This window comes from Caretta caretta, chromosome 4 (genome assembly GCF_965140235.1).
Source record: "Caretta caretta isolate rCarCar2 chromosome 4, rCarCar1.hap1, whole genome shotgun sequence".
NCBI lineage: Eukaryota > Metazoa > Chordata > Testudines > Cheloniidae > Caretta > Caretta caretta.
Genome location: NC_134209.1, coordinates 24,011,725 through 24,030,506, shown reverse-complemented (window position 1 = coordinate 24,030,506; position 18,782 = coordinate 24,011,725). Strand labels below are relative to the sequence as shown.

Below are 18,782 nucleotides of genomic sequence, written 5' to 3'. Positions count from 1 at the left end.
GCTGCGAAACTTTCGCATGCGTAAGGGCACTTTATGGAACTTTGTGACTTGCTTTCCCCTGCCCTGAAGCACATGAATACCAAGATGAGAGCAGCCCTCACAGTTGAGAAGCAAGTGGCGATAGCCCTGTGGAAGCTTGCAACGCCAGACAGCTACCGGTCAGTTGGGAATCAATTTGGAGTGGGCACCGGAGCACCAAGCCGGCGAGTACATAAACCGCAAGAGGTACTTTTCAATAGTGCTGCAAGCACTGGTGGATCACAAGGGACGTTTCACCAACATCAACGTGGGATGACCGGGAAAGGTACATGACGCTCGCATCTTCAGGAACTCTGGTCTGTTTCAAAAGCTGCAGGAAGGGACTTTATTCCCAGACCAGAAAATAACTGTTGGGGACGTTGAAATGCCTATATGTATCCTTGGCGACCCAGCCTACCCCTTAATGCCATGGCTCATGAAGCCGTACACAGGCAGCCTGAACAGTAGTCAGGAGCTGTTCAATTACAGGCTGAGCAAGTGCAGAATGGTGGTAGAATGTGCATTTGGATGTTTAAAGGCGCGCTGGCGCAGTTTGCTGACTCACTTAGATCTCAGCGAAACCAATATTCCCACTGTTATTACTGCTTGCTGTGTGCTCCACAATATCTGCGAGAGTAAGGGCGAGACGTTTATGGCGGGGTGGAAGGTTGAGGCAAATCGCCTGGCTGCTGGTTACGCGCAGCCAGACACCAGGGCAGTTAGAAGAGCACAGGAGGGCGCAGTACGCATCAGAGAAGCTTTGAAAACCAGTTTCATGACTGGCCAGGCTACGGTGTGAAAGTTCTGTTTGTTTCTCCTTGATGAAACCCCCTGCCCCTTGGTTCACTCTACTTCCCTGCAAGCTAACCACCCTCCCCTCCTCCCTTTAATCATTGCTTGCAGAGGCAATAAAGTCATTGTTGCTTCACATTCATGCATTCTTTATTCATTCATCACACAAATAGGGGGATGACTACCCAGGTATCCCAGGAGGGGTGGTGGAGGAGGGAAGGAAAATGCCGCACAGCACTTTAAAAGTTTACAACTTTAAAATTTATTGAATGCCAGCCTTCTTTTTTTTGGGCAATCCTCTGTGGTGGAGTGGCTGGTTGGCTGGTGGCCCCCCCCACCACGTTCTTGGGCGTCTGGGTGTGGAGGCTATGGAACTCTGGGGAGGAGGACGGTTGGTTACACAGGGGCTGTAGTGGCAGTCTGTGCTCCAGCTGCCTTTGCTGCAGCTCAACCATACACTGGAGCATACTGGTTTGGTCCTCCAGCAGCTTCAGCATTGAATCCTGCCTCCGCTCTTCATGCTGCCGCCACATTTGAACTTCAGCCCTGTCTTCAGCCCGCCACTTACTCTCGTCTGCCCGCCACCTCTCCTCCCGGTCATTTTGTGCTTTCCTGCACCCAGACATTATTTGCCTGTGCATCATGTACACTGAATGAGATGGAGGTTCTGTGGAAAATATAGTTTGTGATCATGTCATTAAAGACTGCTTTACAATGCATATGCATCAGGGGGCTGAATTAAGGTTGCATTTCCTAACTTTTGAGTGCTTAACTTTGCAACCTTAATAATGTTTTTTGAACATAGTATTTGTGTATGTATATAAAAATTTACATCTACATCCAGTACTGTGTATATAAACATGTTATGATTTTCTTTACAATATTCTGAGAGACAGCTTATTAACTTACATAGTATAGTCACCTCTTATAAAGTATTTTGATAATTATCAAATTTTCATGATCAAACCTCTAGATAGCTTCCTCTAAAATAGAGTTTAAAAGTCTAATAATTGAGAACAAAAAAGAAATGTCTGTCTTTAGCTGGATATATATAGGTTCTGGACAGCAAAATGCCATTTTAAACATTTATTTTATAAATGAATATTTAATTCAGATGCCACCCAAGCCAGCCATTGTGAAGGAGGACCCACTGCGAGATTTAAAGCGGCTTCTCCAGGAATTAAGAAATACGATTGATGAGATCCCCTCCATGGTTCTCAGTAAGAATGACAGCGATGGCAGGAGAGAGTTATCTTTAGCCACCTTGAGAAACACAATGTAAGAAAAGTGTAAATTACTCTGGATGTATATAGCCTTCTGAAACGAAAATCTGGCCACTCAAGTGCTTTGGGGGCAGTGCAGGATGCTGTTGTACAGGAAACCTGGGTTTAGAAGTGAACTCAAGGTATCCAGAGAAATTAGCCATATTGCTCATGCAACAGCCCTTATTCAAAAGCTGCTGGAGTAGTGGTTGCTTATAAGAGTGCAGAAGGAGAATGGTGACCCAAATTAAAAAGATAGGCAAGGTATCTGCGCCATGGTCTAATGAATCCACATCACAGGCTAAGGATGATATATGGCTATGATGGTAGTGGAACTAGAAAATGACTGCATCATTTGCAGCCCTGTGATGTCTTGTTTATTTACTTTTCGTGTAAGCATTTCAGATTTTATGATCATTTGTGAACTCCCTTCTTCTGTATTATGGAAGTATCCTGTCATGTGGGAGACAGGCAAGTGGTTTCTCTTAACATACTACCATGACTTCATAGATCACGTTAAACAAAAAATCAAAACCAGCATCACTTGTAAAAGCCTGATGCTCTGGATCCAGAAATAGAGAGAGTTTGTAAAGATGATCATCATTCATGATTTTGCATTAGAATATATTCCTTATTTCAAGAATTATTTTTCTCCCATTGTATGTAAAACTGGGGCTTTGTCAGATCAGTCTCATATGCCAAACATCCCATTCTCACGCTTTTTTACTGTTTGGGTAGAGCAGTTGTTTTTTATTGAACCAGAAATCAGCGTCGTCAGCATCAAGCATTAAATCTGAAATTTCACAGTGTTGTAATTGTAGGGGTCTTGAGCCAAAAAGGAGTTGGGTGGGGGTGGGGGAGTTGCAAGGTTATTATGGGGGGGGGGGCAGTACTGCTACCCTTACTTCTGTGCTGCTGCTGACAGCGGTGCCGCTTTCAGAGCGGGGCAGCGGCGGCTGCTGGCCGGGGGCCCAGCTCTAAAGGCAGAGTCACCACCAGCGCAGAAGTAATGATGGCATGCTATGGTGTTGCCACCCTTACTTTTATGCTGCTGCTGGCGGGGCGCTGCCTTGGTAGCTGGGCACCTGGCCAACAGCTGCTGCTCTCTGCCCGCCCAACTCTGAAGTCAGCGTAGAAGAAAGGGTGACAATACAGCGACCCCCCCAGCAACTCCCTTTTGGGTCAGAACCCCCAGTTTGAGAAACGTTGGTCTCCCCCCTGAAATCTGTATAGTATAGGGTAGAATCATTAGAAGACGAGATTTCACTGGGGGGGATGACCAGATTTCACGGTCCATGATGTGTTTTTCATGGCCGTGAATTTGACAGGGCCTTAATCATAAGAGAAGAATGTTTCAGAACACAGGGCAATCAACAGTGCTGAATTGCCAATGTCTGGCTTATAATGAGTGTCTGTGTTATATTTTTATAGTGGAAGTGAGATAAGCCATTGTTTTCTTTTTGTTGCTAATTCAGCCATGAGTTCAAGAAATGGTTTTCAACATCTAGCAAAAAGACCAGTGAATCTTTGACATTTTGTAAGGAACAGTTTCTTTGGAAAGATTTGTTCACCGTTTTCTCTCTCCTTTGTGATACTGTGTTCCCCATGTGAGTTGACATGAGGACTGGAGAATCTTTTCCAGAACTAATTATCCCTCAGAAAATGACTATATCTGCCAATCCTCAAAGTAGTGCTTTTCTTGATATTGTTAACTGTGGTACATTTTCCCCCATACAGGGATGCTGCAAGTAGAGAACCTGCTGTTACATGCAGCTTGCGACAGGATATATACAGCAAGTAAGAAACATTGTCATTTGACCGAGAATGTCCCAGACTTTGACCAATAATCCGGGAATTAGTCTACTTGTTTCTCTGGAGGATGTTAAATAGAAGCTACTAACGCTAAACATTTTTACATCAGCAGGTCCAGATAACTTGCTTCCAAGAAGTTTAAAAGAGCTGGCTGTTAAGCTCACTGAACCATTCATATTGATTTTCAATAAGTCTTGGAACAATGAGGAAGTTCCAGAAGACTAGAGGAAAGCTAATGTTGTGCCAATTTTTAAAAAGGGTAAATGGGATGACCCAGGTAATTATCGGCTTGTTAGCCTGACATCAATCCTGGGCAAGATAATGGAATGGCTGACATGGGACTCAATTTAAAAAAATGAGAGCGTAATGTAATTTATGCCAATGAATATGGTTTTATAGAAAATAGAACCTGTCAGACTAGCTTGATTTATTTATGAGAATATAAATTGGTTGATAAAGGTAATAGTGTTAACCTCATAGACTTCTCTAAGATGTTTGACTTGGTACCACATTATAGTTTTAGTAAAAAAACAGAACCATATAAGATTAACATGGCACACATTAAATGTATTAAACTGGATAACTGATAGGTCTCAGAATGTAACTGTAAATGGGGAATTGTCATCAAGCAGGTGTGTTTCCTGTGGGGTCTCAGAGGGATCAGTTCTTGGCCCTATGGTATTTAACGTTTTTATCAATGACCTGGAAGAAAACATAAAAATCATCACTGATAAATTTTGCAAATGAAACAAAAATTGGAGGAGTGATAAATAATGAAGAGTACAGGGCACTGATTCACAGTGATCTGGATCGCTTGGAAAACAGCACAAACAATGTGTGTTTTAATACAGCTAAAGTATACTTCTGTGTATGGCACAGGTCCAACCACTGCTGGAATGCTGTGTCAAGTTCTGGTGCCCACAGTTCAAGAAGGATGTTGATAAATTGGAGAGGGTTCAGAAAAGAGCCAAAAGAATCATTAAAGGCTTAGACATGCCTTATAGTGATAGACTCAAGGAACTCAATCTATTTAGCTTAACAAAGAGAAGGTTAAGGGGTGACTCAATTTAGTACCTACATGGGGAGCAAATATTTAATAATGGGCTTTTCAATCTAGCAGAGAAAGGTACAATAGGATCCAATGGCTGGAAGCTGAAGCTAGACAAATTCAGACTGGAAATAAGGTGTAAATGTTTAATTATGAGAGTAATTAACCATTGGGACAATTTACCAAGGGTCATGGTGAATTCTCTATTACTGACAATTTTAAACTCAAGATTGGATGTTTTTTAAAAGATATGTTCTAGAAATTATTTTGGCAAAGTCTGTGGCCTGTATTTTACCTAGAGGTTCACAGAGGTCTCTTCTGGCCTGGGAATCCCTCAATGCAGTAAAACCAGAGGGACTAGCTTTTGGGAAACAATGGGCAGTAGAGTTGATTAGCAAGATAGGTTTAAAGATAGTGAAGAAAATCCCTGGTATTGTGTTCCAGGTGACTGGAAGTTCTTTTAATATCAAAGCAGTGAGATACATTAGTGTGGCACATATCTGTGAGCTCTGTTGATCAGGTCTGCACCTCATAGGTATTCATACAATCCTGATTAAACCCCAAAACTCTTTTCCAATACGCTCCAGGCTCAGTGCAAAGCCTGGTAAGGATTAGCCAAGGGCAATCTCTTTTTTGCTTGTTTCAAACCCCAATAAAGAATCTGAAGGTGTCATCCTCAGGATGTTACAGAAATCCCTGGGAGTGAACATGGCTCCTTTTTTAGGGAAGTTACATTAATTGAATACAGATCTTTTGCTAAAAGAAAGAAAAAGGGCATATGGACAGATGGAACAATATGCTTCTCTCCAGCTGGGATAGAACTGACTTTTTGAAGATTTGGATTGCAGTAAAGCATTTATTTATGTGAATAGTTTTCTCCTCCAGTGCCTTGATGGAGAAGAGGTGGTGCTTTATGAGTAAAATACCTGATAGAATGGGCTTTCGGCCTGGATGCAATCATGGTAGCCGGGCTGGTGATGGAAAGGGAGTGTTTCTGTGAAGCTCCAAAATTTAATCAACATTTTGCTTCTCTAGGTCACAGCCAAGAAACCTCCCAAACCTGACACTTTAAATCAATCCGTGTCCTTGGTAGGTTCTGGAAATTGACCCAGATGCGTGGTCCACAATCTAACCTAACACTTCTGTGCAATAAGAACTTTACAGTGGCTGATAAGTGAGACCAGATTGGGAAAAGGCAGGAATTCATACTATGGGAGTTGTGATCCATGGGAGTTATTGGATATCATTGGATGAAATAGGAGTTTAATACAGTAGATTCCACTGCATAGTATCTTTCCATGCATGCTCTCTGGGCTGTGCCCTGCCCTGGCACAGAGGGCCCAGACGCCGCATGCCCCCATTCCCCGTGGAAAACCTGGGCTGCAGGCAGATTTGTGAGGCTGTAGCCAGGGAAGGAAGCGCTGGGAAATACCAAGTTCCAGGATGGAACCTATTAATAGTTTCCAAAGCAGCTATTGTGAAAAACAAGCCTGTGCTGTAAGCTTGCTGAAGGTGGGAAGGACAGTGGGTTCCATACTCTGTCATGATACACCCACCAAGCCCTGAGAGGCAGCTGCTACAGGTGCAAAGAGGAAATGTTAAGGGGGCCTGTGAGCAGTTGAACTCACCACCATAGCACCTCTGGCATCAGGTCAAGGCCCTGCGGGGTCTTCACCCCTTGTGCCCCCGTTGGTCACCACTTTGGCCCTGCAGTGGCCTGATTCTGTCAGTGAGTCAGCTCTCTGAGTCCTTTCTAGTCCAGACCCCTTCCAGGATGACAGAAGTACAACTAAAGTCCAAAAATGTCCCAACATCAGAGATATTTCTGCCCTCACTTGTGCTATTCCTCATCCCACGCTTTAGGCTCAGTCCTCAGCCTGGGCTCAGTAGTCTTTATGTTGGAGTTGCACACCTCTTCCTCAGGTCTTGAAGGTGGGCTCCAGCCCAGGGACCCTGTATTAAACAACTAGGTCTGCTTCTTCCGATGGGCAGCTGTTTCATAGAATATCAGGATTGGAAGGGACCTCAGGAGGTCATCTAGTCCCACCCCCTGCTCAAAGCAGGGCCAATCCCCAATTTTTGCCCCAGATCCCTAAATGGCTCCCTCAAGGATTGAACTCACAATCTTGGGTTTAGTAGGGCAATCCTCAAACCACTGAGCTAACCCTACCCGCCAGTTTCCCTGGGGCACTTCCAACCTCAAAGCCCCTGGTGCTGCTTCCCTGTGGCCTGTGCTTAACACAGCCTCTCTGCTGGTTCCCAGGCTTCTGGCTTCTCCCTAGGTCCTCCCAGTTCCTGTTTGCTCTGCCAGAATGCCAATCGCCGCCAGGACTGCCTCTCTGTACCTTGTCCCTTTTCTAGGCCCCACCACAGGGATTAATTCTGTCCCTGCTGCCTTCTTCAGTCTGCTTCCCCTGACTCCTCCCAGGCAATGGGTACTTCCTACCACCTCTGTCCTAGGTCCTCCCTAACTGAGTTCTCCTTCCTCCTTATCTAGTCTCTTCCTGACTCTTTCACAGCTGGGGCCACTAGTATAATTAAGTTGCCAAATCAGGACCAGCTCACAGACAGCTGCTAGGTCACTGGCATAGTTGAGCCCAACCCCCACTTAAGGGTATGTCTACACTGCAGTAGGGAGCATGCTACGGATGGGTAGATGTGGAAGTGCAGCTCAAACTAGCATACTAAAAATGGCAGCGTGGCCAGAGTGATACAGGTGATGGTTTGGGCTATCTACCCAAGTATGGGTCCAGAAGGTCCGGTAGGTTTGGACTTGGGTGCCTAGCTTGAGCTGCTGTCCATGCTGCAGTGGCCACACTGCTGTTTTTAGCATGCTAGCTCGAGCGGAGCTAGCTTGTCTGTCTATCCCCATTGGGAAGCTCATCCCAGTGGCAGTGTAGACCGAGCCACAAAGGGCAGCCAACCTGTGACAGTCCCCCAACTTCCGTTATAATGTGTAAACATCTTGATGAATGCATATAACATTAGCAATTTTTTCTTCATATTAGGATGTATACTGCTGCATCTTGGGAATCCTGGGAAATCTAGCAGTCCTGATGGTAATGCTTCAAGGGATTCTAACTGGCCTATGTCTTTTCATACAGAGATACTTCCGTGAGGGACTCCGCTCCTGAAGGCGGCTTGGGGCAGGATACTTTCAGCAGGTGAGAAGTGATGTCACCTAACTGAGTTCCGTGTGTGTCACCCCAACACAATTAGAGCATGCATGTTGATATCACTATATCTTTGTTATTTATTTTCTAGAATGGGAAGGATTTGTTAAGTTGAGTTATTCCTGTGCTTTTCAATGCTGTATTATATGTGAAGCACTGTCAGGATGCTTCTTAGAAAGAGCATAACAAATATGATCAGGCCAAATGAGTGCTGATTTACACCTGGTTCAACCCCACTAAAATCAGTGCCACCACACCAGGAATAAATTAGTTCCATTAAAACCTGTGTGGCATTATGAAGTTGCTGCAATGATATCTAAATGATTGTTGTTAGTGTGGACTAGTGGCTCCTCATGGTGATTCTGCTTCAGAAATAGGCCCCAAAAGTGCTTGTTGTAGACTTAGAATGCCAGGTACTAATGACCTGAATTTCAGATATGCTACAAATCCCATTTAAATCAGCAGGAGCTCTGCATCTCTGAAAATCAGAGTATTAGTATGTTAGCACCAAGACACAGAAAGCCAGAAAACCAGGGGAATCCAGAAATCATGAACCAATTTCATATTTCCAGAAATCCATTTAGAGCCAGATTCTGATACCCCTCCTCATGTTAGGTGACACCTTACTCGACAAGTGGTCCTGTTGATTAAAAATGGGACTGTTTGCAGAGTAAGGTACTATTCAGCATGACTTAGGACATTGGAATCTAGCCCTAAATCATAGTCGAGAGAAAAAACAATAAAGGAACTTTCCTTTCAAATAAAACACTAGGATAATAATATCAGAAAGCAAGGTTATCTCATCTAGTTTTCCAGACACTGGTTGGAAGGCATGTACCAGTCCTTCTTGCCACACCATTTGCAAAACAAACCCCTTATTTTTCAGTTGACAATAGTAATACAGTAAATCAGTTCTCAATCTATACACTGAATCATCCTATGAAATGACTGATGCAATCATCTGCTTTCTCTGTTCTAGTATTCACCATGCATTGCTACCGAATTAAAAATCTCAGTGCTGGTTTATAGGCTATGTTTTTATCTTTTAAAGCCTTCCGGCCAGATTCATCAATCTATTTTCTGTGACAAAGCAGTAGTTTTTCCTCAATTTTTCCTTTTTTGCTGCCATAAAATAACCAGTCTTTGTCAAAAGGTCAAGAGAAAATAATTAGCAGTAGGTTATTATTTGATAAAATGATCGATGAATATAAATATGCATGAGTACAAAAAAAACAGCCACTTTGTTGTTTTAATGGGTGTATTGCAGTTGAATTTCTACATATCTATACTTCATGTAACCCCGACATCAGAGCATGCATGTTGATCTCACTGTCTCATAGCATGCTACCTGCCTTATTATTAGTAAGATAAGAGTCCTCAAACAAGGAAAACTCAAAAGCAGGAAAGCATACCTAGATGTGAACCTGAACAGTTCTATGTCAAATACACTGTGCCACAGACAGCCAGGAGTAAATCTATGACTGTTACACCAGGAATGCATGTAGCCCACTGTGTATAGTAAATTTATCTTAAACAGAATGCTTGTCATTACTGCTTACATAGAACATTATGACATATGTATGGAACAACTACCAGTGTTGTTACGTTGTCATTTCATAAAATGTATGCCCTAATTAAAACAACTATTGCATGTACTATTTATACAGTAGCACTGTTAAATGGAAAAGGATTACCACTCAAATGCTGCCAATATCCAAAGCACTGAAGTAGCTGGTGCATAAACGTTGAAATAAGCTTTTCATGTCAATGTTTTGTTGTGTTAGCATCATCACCTGTTTATGTCACTATGCTGGAGTTATACTCATTTAGCCTCTGTACAGTTCTCCCCACTTACAGTGTGAATTCTACAGCAAGATTACTGCACAGCTCTGGCAATTGTATTTCTGACTGGGTTTAACCCTAAAGTCCACAGTAAGACCCTGCTCCTGCAATTTGTTTTGTGTGGACAGACTCCCTGTACCCAGGCAAAGCTCCATCCAATCTAATGAAGCTCCATTGTAGACTGACCCGTATCTTTGCCTGGTGCCACACTGACTTCGGCAGGGCCCTCCTGGGCACAGAAGTCAGTCCACATGGAACCCGCTGCAAGATCAGCACCTTAGTCTTTACTCCATCCTTATGCAGGCAAAACTCTCCCTGGGAATTAAGACTGGAGTAAAACCTCAGCAAGGACTTCAGGGTTTGGGCCACTGGTTACTCTCCTGGTAGAGCTTGTGTGGTGTGTTTTCCTTACTATTCTATTTGTTTTGTTTCTGCTCTGTGGGCTGACTGCAATTATATATGTTAACCCTTTTATATAACATACTACACCCAGTATTCTAAATATATGGACCTATACGAAAGTCAGAAATCTCCATATTGTACAAGAGCCTGATTCAGAGCCCACTGAAGTCAGTGGGAAAAAACTTAAATTGACCTCAGCTGACATCGAATCAAGCCCGAAGCACTCAAATTGTGGTACTAACATAGCTGGGGGCATGCAGCTTTAAGTTGCAGTCAAGTCATCAGTAGAGACTCTTGGATACTATGTTTATGGAGGGCACGTAAATATCTATATGGGGCAGCTCACTAAATGTGGTACATTTTGACATCTCTCAGCAATGTAAGCATCTCCTCCTCTCCAGCCAACATCACCCTCTGCTGGGCTACACTTTCTCACCCCCCAGCGTTCCTCTGTGGGGAGAGAGGTTGTGGTCACATTGCACCTGTACAGTTTTCCCCAGTGACGGACTGACCTACACCCAGGTGTGAGGCTGAACCATTAGCTTTAACATTATGCTAAAAATTGCATGAGAATTAAATGCATGAGAAGGCCATAATGGTTCTTTCATTCTTCCAAGTAAACCCATTTGAACCCTATATACACCATTTACCTTCATGTATGTGTATGAGACTTCTAGAATGCATGCTAACTCTTCACTTTCTCATTGTGGAGATTAGCTACTCTAATGAAATCTCAGCCTGGCACTTTCAGAATAGAATGCTAGTCTTGCCCTTGTTTTGCTTGCAGGGAGCCTTTAACTTTACATGTTTCGGATCTTGAGGACCAAACCGTTACCCTGTCTTTCACACCCCCTGGTGAGTTTTCCCGGGCTGCACTAAAGAATGCATGTTTCAAGTAGGCATGGCTTGGGACAGAGCAGAATTGTATAGAGGCAGGAAATAAGTGTATTTTCATGTTAATAGGTCAGTTCTATTGAGAGTGACATCAGCACATGTACTAAGAATTGAAAAGATGAGGAGGGCTTTCCAGTTAGCTGTTTTCCCAGTTTAGAGTGATTTCAGCAAATTACTGTGTTTATTATGGTTTTCTCCATGAATATCTTCCACTTGACAAAATATAATTCCATAAAAGGTGTTTGTTAACAGTAGTGGTCTTACATAGTTACAAAGCAACATTTTCAATCTTGGGTGCCTACATTTAGGCTTCTAATTCCATATTTAGGCAACTAAATAAGGGACCAGATTTTCAGAGGTGCTGAGTAATGGCACCTCCCATTGACTTCATTTGGAGTAAGGGTTACTCGGCACCTCTTACAATCAGGTCATTTTTATTTAGATGCCTCCATATAAATTTTGGGCACCCAATGTTGAAAATATTGTCCTAAGCCTTCTCCTAAGTAGCTAGGTAGAAGGTAAAGCAAGAACTGGGTTGGTGAGCAACCTTGAAACTCCTGTCTGAATTGTTGAAAATCAGGTGTTCTCCAAGGGTGCCAGACACAAGTAGTCAGCAGAAATACACTTGGCCATACTCTTCTAGGGAAAAGGTACAAGCCATCTTCCAGTTGACAATCCATGCATCAATACTGTATGTGACTTGCAAAGAAGTTATACCCTCTGTTCTCTTAGATAGAGGGTAGGTGCTGCTATGTTGACTTCTGATGGAAAATGGGAAGAATTAAAAAATGCAATGAAGAGAACAGAATTATGAAATGATTGCATAGCAGAACTCACATTAAGCGTAGAAGATGAGCGCTTATTCAAATGACACTTTGTCGATTTTCTAGCCAGTCCATCCATCTTCACTGCTGCTCCTCGTTATGCCTCTTCCCCAAAGAAGTTCTCCCAGGAGGAGAGATATAAAGATAGGTCTCCAGTGCACTCACTGTTAACTGCTCCGCTAGATGACCTGAAGGCTGTCCCTAGTACCTCAGCAGACCATAGACCATCTTTGAGGAAGAGTAGCTCACCAGAAGCTACAACTGCCCGGAAAAGTAAGTATGGCCCCTTCTTCCAATCAAGAGGACTCTGCTGGCTTTTTTCTCTCCCCTAATCACTACGGTAGTGAATTACAAACAATAGGCTAAATTCATCCCAACTGTATTTCTACAGAGACCAGTGAAGTTACACCACCATACACAGATGTTATGTTATATAGTCCATGAGGGTAACGTTTTTAAATGTTCAGAAATACATTTATTTTCATACTTGCCTTTTTAATATTTAACTATTTAAATCAGGGGTGGTCAAACTTTTTGGCCCAAGGGCCACATCTGGGAATAAAAATTGTATGGCGGGCCATGAATGTCAGAAAATTGGAGTTGGGGTATGGGTGGAGGGTGAGGGCTCTGGTTGGGGGTGCGGGCCCCGGGGTGGGGCCAGAAATTAGGAGTTCAGGGTGCGGAAGGGGGCTCCGAGCTAGGGCAGGGAAGTGGGGTGCGGGCTCCGGCTGGGGGTGCGGGCTCTGGTGTGGGGCTGGGGATGAGGAGTTTGGGGGTGCAGGAGGGTGCTCTGGGCTGGGACCAAGGAGTTCAAAGGGTGGGAGGGGGATCAGGGCTGGGGCAGAGGGATGGGGCATGGGGAGAGGCTCAGGGGTGTAGGCGTCAAGCGGCGCTTACCTCAAGCAGCTTCCAGAAGCAGCGGCATGTCCCTTCTCCATCTCCTACATGGAGGCATGGCCAGGCAGTTCTGCACACTGCTCCCTCTGCAAGCACCGCCCCTGCAGCTCCCATTGGAGAGCCTGAGGGGGCCATTGGAGCGTGTAGAAGCCAGAGGGCGACCATTCCGCAGCTTCTGGGAGCCGCATGGAGCAGCCCCCGACCCTGCTCCCCGGCTGGACCGCCAGAGGGCAGGCCAGCCCCAGCAGGGCAAGCCCCAGACCCATCTCCCCAGCAGGAACTCGAGGGCCAGCTCAAAATGGCTGGCAAGCCGGATCCGCCCCATGAGCCGTAGTTTCCCCCTCCACCTCCACCCCCGCCCCCGATTTAAATCCTCCCCTTTCGCTCAATAAAAGTAGGGGTGATTCTCAAAATTACATTGTTGACCTTTTCTTTTTACACAGATGTCTCCTTCATTCCCAGTTCTTGTAAGTATAATTCCATTATGCACATTTGTTCCAATGTATTTGATGTTCCATTTTAAAGCTGTGTTCTAGAGTTTGCAACCCTGCTCAGCTTACTGAAATCCATCTCAGTTATTACTGATTTTCTCACTTCACATTGCATACATTTAAAAGACAAAATGCTTTCACATTTAGGGAGGGCCACCTTGTGACAATCCATATTAAGACATATTTCTCCTCCTGTATTGTATAAGCTCTGACATGTATCACAGCTGCTGTTTAACAGGGACTATGCTTAACACTATGTACCAGTTTAGGATGGAAAGTGAAGAAAAATACTATATCCCATTAAAGCTGCATGAGAAGTTACCAGAACATTAACAAAACTGAAAGAAAACAATTAGGGTGAGATTTTCAAAAGTGTTCAGTGTTGGCCTAACCATTCAAGTCAACTCTCATTGACTTCAATGGCAGCAGAGTTAGACCAACATTGAGTGCTTGTAAAAATGCCACTCTGGCAGTATATACATTAAACTGTAAAGTGCTTCTAAAACTAAACTAGTACTTGACAATGCAGAACATAGAAAAAGGGAGATAAATGTATTTGAAAATGAAATACAGCATTAAAAATTCTGGAAGGCTCGACCTTCCCTTATTAAGTCAGAACAATATACAATTTACGAAGGGCTAGAGTGTGAAGTCATTACCCAATCAAAACTCCATACAAGAAATTTGCTGCCACATTCCTGGGAAGAAAGGAGTCACTGATCACTTGAAGAGGGAAAAAAAATGACCAAAAAGGTAATTCAAATGAACACGTTCCTTCTCTCCATTGGCCAGGGAACAGTTTTGGCAAATTCCTGTTGTGGCAGGTAGACGGTCCTATTCCTTCCTCAGTAGGAGATAAGCAAACAGCTCTTCCTTGCAGGGATGGGGGGAAAAGAAGGGGTCTCCTTTGGTAAGTGTGTTGTTGTTGGGCTATTTGGGGGTGGGGGGGTTGTTTTTGAAAGCAGTCCTGGTTCTCCCTTTTGGCAATGAGATAAAAGCAAATGATTCTTCTTTCATCAGGAGCAAACACACAAAAATGTTGACTCCTTGGTTGCAGGACAACCAGTTCCAAGTCAAAGTCATAGAGTTTAAGGCAAGAAGAGACCACCAGTTCATCTCATCTGACCTCAAGCCACCAACACCACCCAGCCACCCTCACCTTCCTCTTCACTGCAAGTCCTTTCTATTCTTCCTAGTCCATGGAGAAAGCGCAGCATCTTCCAACCAGCCCAAAACATCTCCACATCTTTATCATCAATTGTCATCAAGGCAAATCCCAAAGGGACATAGCCTCCTTACAGATCAACCACCACCAAAACTGATGTCTAGCTAGGTCCTTTATGGCTACATCTTAATGGCCAGAACTGGAGGATTCTTTTCTCTAGGCCTGGAAGCTATGAGACAAAGCAGGTTCTTTTATCCTATGTGATGAAGGGATTTAATCCCTCTACCATCTGGCAATAAGGATACATTCATCCCTTCACAATCCCATTGAAGTCAGTGGGAATTTTGCCTACCTAAGGACTGAGGAAAAAGGCTTTCAGGATTTAGCCAAACGAATGCCTTGTAGAACAGAGCTAAATCCACCTGCCCAGAAATGACCCTAACTAGTTTGGAAAAGCATAGGTAGTTCAACCATGGAACCCCCTACTAGTTAAACCAGAAACTTGTCAGTTGCCTTATCTGATTAAATAAAATGTGCAGTTAACTAGTCTCGGTATTTGCAATAGTCAGGGGATTTCCTATGGTAAGTATTGAGAAATACCAAGGCCTAGTGGAAATACTGATGTAACCACATCTCTCTCTCTCGCTCTCTCATTTTTATATATGTGTAAAATCTTCAGTAAAAGTAACAAACTTTTCATCCCACCACTACACTGGTAGAAGAGTGTGTATTTTAACACTAGTGTACCAGCCACCTGCCAATGGCTCAGGTTGCCTGGAGTGCTTTATTAATCTCGTATCAAAAAGTCCCTAAATAAATGGGCCATCAGTGAAAAAACAGATCGAAACTACTCTTTGGAGTGATCCCCAGCTATATGTTAGTTATTACATTTTCTTCTTACTCTATTTGTAGTTCCCCCTAGGAGCCTGACAATACACTTCCCACTCAGTTGTTTTTCTCTTGTACATGTGGCAATCCTCCAGCTTTTTCCTCTGTTTTCAAAGGAGCCCTAGCAAAAATAGCCATGCTGAATGCTCCTTGCGCTGAATGCTCACATTGCTGTGCTCCTGCTGGGGGGCTGACTGGCTCTGCAGCAACGAAACACACTAGTAGGCTAACCCTGCAAGACTTTGCATGTTTATTTAAAAACTAGGAGGCGGGTGCACATAAGCACATGACACTTCCACACTCATTGCCAGGGGCCAGTCGGACAAATGCAAGTCCATTTATCCACAGAACCGCACAGCTTCCGCCACCAATGTGCCTTGACCCTGAAGGGGCTTCTCTGCTTAGGAAGTAATTAGTTGCATGTGTAATGATGAATTTTGTGGGGTGGACATCTCTGCAGTTGCAATTGCACATAACCCACCAATTTATTTCACACAGACCGTGAGCCAGCCAGCTGACATGGATGACTTTCAGTCACTGCCAGCCCTGGCTCAGTTCAAACCTGTAACCTAGAGATGAAAAGTTCCACATTCCATGCTTTTTCTATGTAGCTGTGTGCCTGCATCTCTGCCCCGCCCCCATCTACCTGTCCCTTTCCCTCCTCATTTTAGAATGAGCAGCAGGTCTGAATGGTGCAGCTCCTGACCAGAAGTGGTTTACCCCGGTGCCACATTCGCAGAGTGAAACGGACTATGATTGTGTAGTTGTAAAGCATTGATTTGCATGTGCATACCTGCTAAATTGGGCTAGTCCATAGTTCACCTCCTGATCAACCTGAATCCCACAGTAGCCAACTACTAATTTGTTTACTGCTGTTACATCCTTACGTTTCAAGTCTATTTCTGAACATCAGTGTTCAGTCAAAGTCAAACAGAGGCAGTGTGGCCCAGTGGATGGAACACTGTACAGGAACTGAGAAGACCTGGCTTCTGTCCCCATATCTGCTATTGGCCTCTTAGATGACTTTGGACAGGTCACTTCAGTTCTGTGCCTCAGTTTCCCCATCTATAAAACGGGGATAATACTGACCTCTTGTGAAAAGAGCTCTGAGATCTACTAACGAAAAGTTCTATGCACAAGTATTATTATTAACAAAGTACTTTTTCCTCCTTCCCCCTTCACACAACCACATAGCATTTAAAAAAATTTGACTTGCTTGAAATAGAAATATGATTCATTACAAAAACTGATGTTAATCATTGTCATCTCATTTATTTTCTCTTTGATATTCAAAGTAATCCTATTTGTTTGAAATCTTTATTTTAGAACTAAGTGTAATTTAAGGTTCCTATATAAAGCAACTAGTTTGATAATGTATTTTTGTACTTCTAATAGTATAGTGACTAATCATTTTCTCAATAGCTTCTCAGCCTGTGGAAACCAGTGGGAGCACATGCAGGAAGCTACAGAACAAGATGGAAAACCTACAAAACCTGGTGGAAACGTTACAGATGAAAAACCAAGGTACTGGAATTTATTCTATTGAAATCACTGGTATTTATTTTGAAATGTACTGGAGTCTCCACTGTATCTCTGTGGTACATGCCGTAGCTCTGGCCACAGTTGTCCATTCCTGTCAGTTTAGATGCGTCTGATTTACTAATAGCCACTTCCACATTATCCAGCTCCTAGGAGAATAAACAGATTAACTCCACAATGTACTGTACTCAGCCCTTTAACTCTAATGAGCTCTGAGATCCTAAATCTTTCAAACATGGCAGCTGTTGAGGGGTGCGGTAATGTGCTGCTGTAACCAATTAAATGGGATTTTTATGGAGCTGTTGACCCTTCAGGGAAATTGAAAGCTATTCTGTTTATAGAAGTCTTCATTTAAAAACAAAATCACCGTTTACCAGCAGTGACCACACAACCATAGCTGATCCTCCACAGTTATTCCTTTTTCTAAAACAGGGAAATCCTGCAGTCTCAGCCAGCCCACTGATCAGAGCTGACATATTAGGCCCTGATCCTGCTCCCACTCGCACTGAAACCAGCTAAACTCCTATCAACTTCAGTGACTGCAGACCACTGGGTGCTGAAATTCCTTTTGTCATCAGCATTTTTTCCTTACTCCATATTCTGATTATCTTCCCTTTCCCCTTCACTTCTGTGCTTATGGACCTGGAAAATGAATGCTTCCACTCATCATATAATTATGTGAAAGTCATGAATGATGGGAATTTGTTTGATAAAACTCTAATGAAATTATTTATATAAAACAAAAACCGAGCAGGGAAAAGTTTGGGCCAGCTCGTGTAAATGGTCATATCTCCCTTCAGTATTTGCTCTAATTTAACTTCCACTTGATACACCAGCAAGTTTTCTGTAACAGTAACGTATTATACCTCAGCTGTATAAAAGATACAGAACTAAAATAACCCCTCATATGTGCATTAGAACAAACGCCACCTTACAAACATTGGCCCAGAGTCACTTAAAATTCAATCAATTTCAATACAACCCATAAAAAGTAACTTTGAAATCAATAGAGTTTTCCCCATTTACTTTCTTACAGTAATGAATTCGGGCCATTGGGTCCAAATGAAACAGCTGTATAGCCAAGCTGAGGGAATATCCATTTATTATTAGGCCTATTTTGTGTACTAAAACATCAGCCTACTAAAGTGGAAGCCACATTTGTTTTCTTTAGGGCACAGCAAACACAGAGCATTGCCTGTGTAATATGCTGGCTGGCTGTATAAGCTGCAGGTGTCAATACCTGATGCTTGAGTTGTTTTCTGCTCAATGTGATCTAGCAATACACAGCATTCAAGTGATCTATTCTCAATGCTATTTTCAGCAATGTCTTCAATGATCCGCTGTCAGGAAAAGAAGATTGAGAAAGTGAAGGACAAGGAGAAAAAGCTAACAAAATAAAGAAACTCTGTATGGTTGTGATCATTCTAATATATGTAGATTTGGCCCCATTAAATGTGATGCTTAAAATATATGATACTGTTAAAGATTCATAATAAAGGTTCTCATAGTTTTGTAATCTGTGTCTTGGACTAGAATACTAGCCGCAATCTGGAGTTCTAAAAGAGCAGGATGTAGAGAAGTAAACACAAGACATAGAGAGAGAGGTATTGTATCTTTTATTGGCATACAGTGGGAATAGCCACATACGCCAAGGGAGACAGCCAAGAGAGAGTCATGCTGGTCATCCCAAATAAGGCCCAACAGAGCCCACACACCTATTGTTAGTTTTAAATAC

The 18,782-nt window shown here is 43.2% G+C and overlaps 1 protein-coding gene across 3 annotated transcripts in view; it reads left to right on the top strand.

The window, feature by feature from the left end:
* Positions 1-18,534, top strand: part of CCDC158 (coiled-coil domain containing 158) — a 62,824-nt gene extending 44,290 nt beyond the window's left edge. For all 3 annotated transcript variants that reach the window (XM_048847221.2, XM_048847222.2, XM_048847220.2), the window contains 8 exons: positions 1,925-2,088; positions 3,810-3,869; positions 8,037-8,096; positions 11,137-11,204; positions 12,134-12,340; positions 13,408-13,431; positions 16,931-17,032; positions 18,369-18,534. In XM_048847221.2, the coding sequence (XP_048703178.1) occupies positions 1,925-2,088; positions 3,810-3,869; positions 8,037-8,096; positions 11,137-11,204; positions 12,134-12,340; positions 13,408-13,431; positions 16,931-17,032; positions 18,369-18,445 (762 nt within the window). In that variant the 3' untranslated portion in view covers positions 18,446-18,534. The remainder of the gene's footprint in view (positions 1-1,924; positions 2,089-3,809; positions 3,870-8,036; positions 8,097-11,136; positions 11,205-12,133; positions 12,341-13,407; positions 13,432-16,930; positions 17,033-18,368) is intronic.
* Positions 18,535-18,782: the final 248 nt, after the last annotated feature.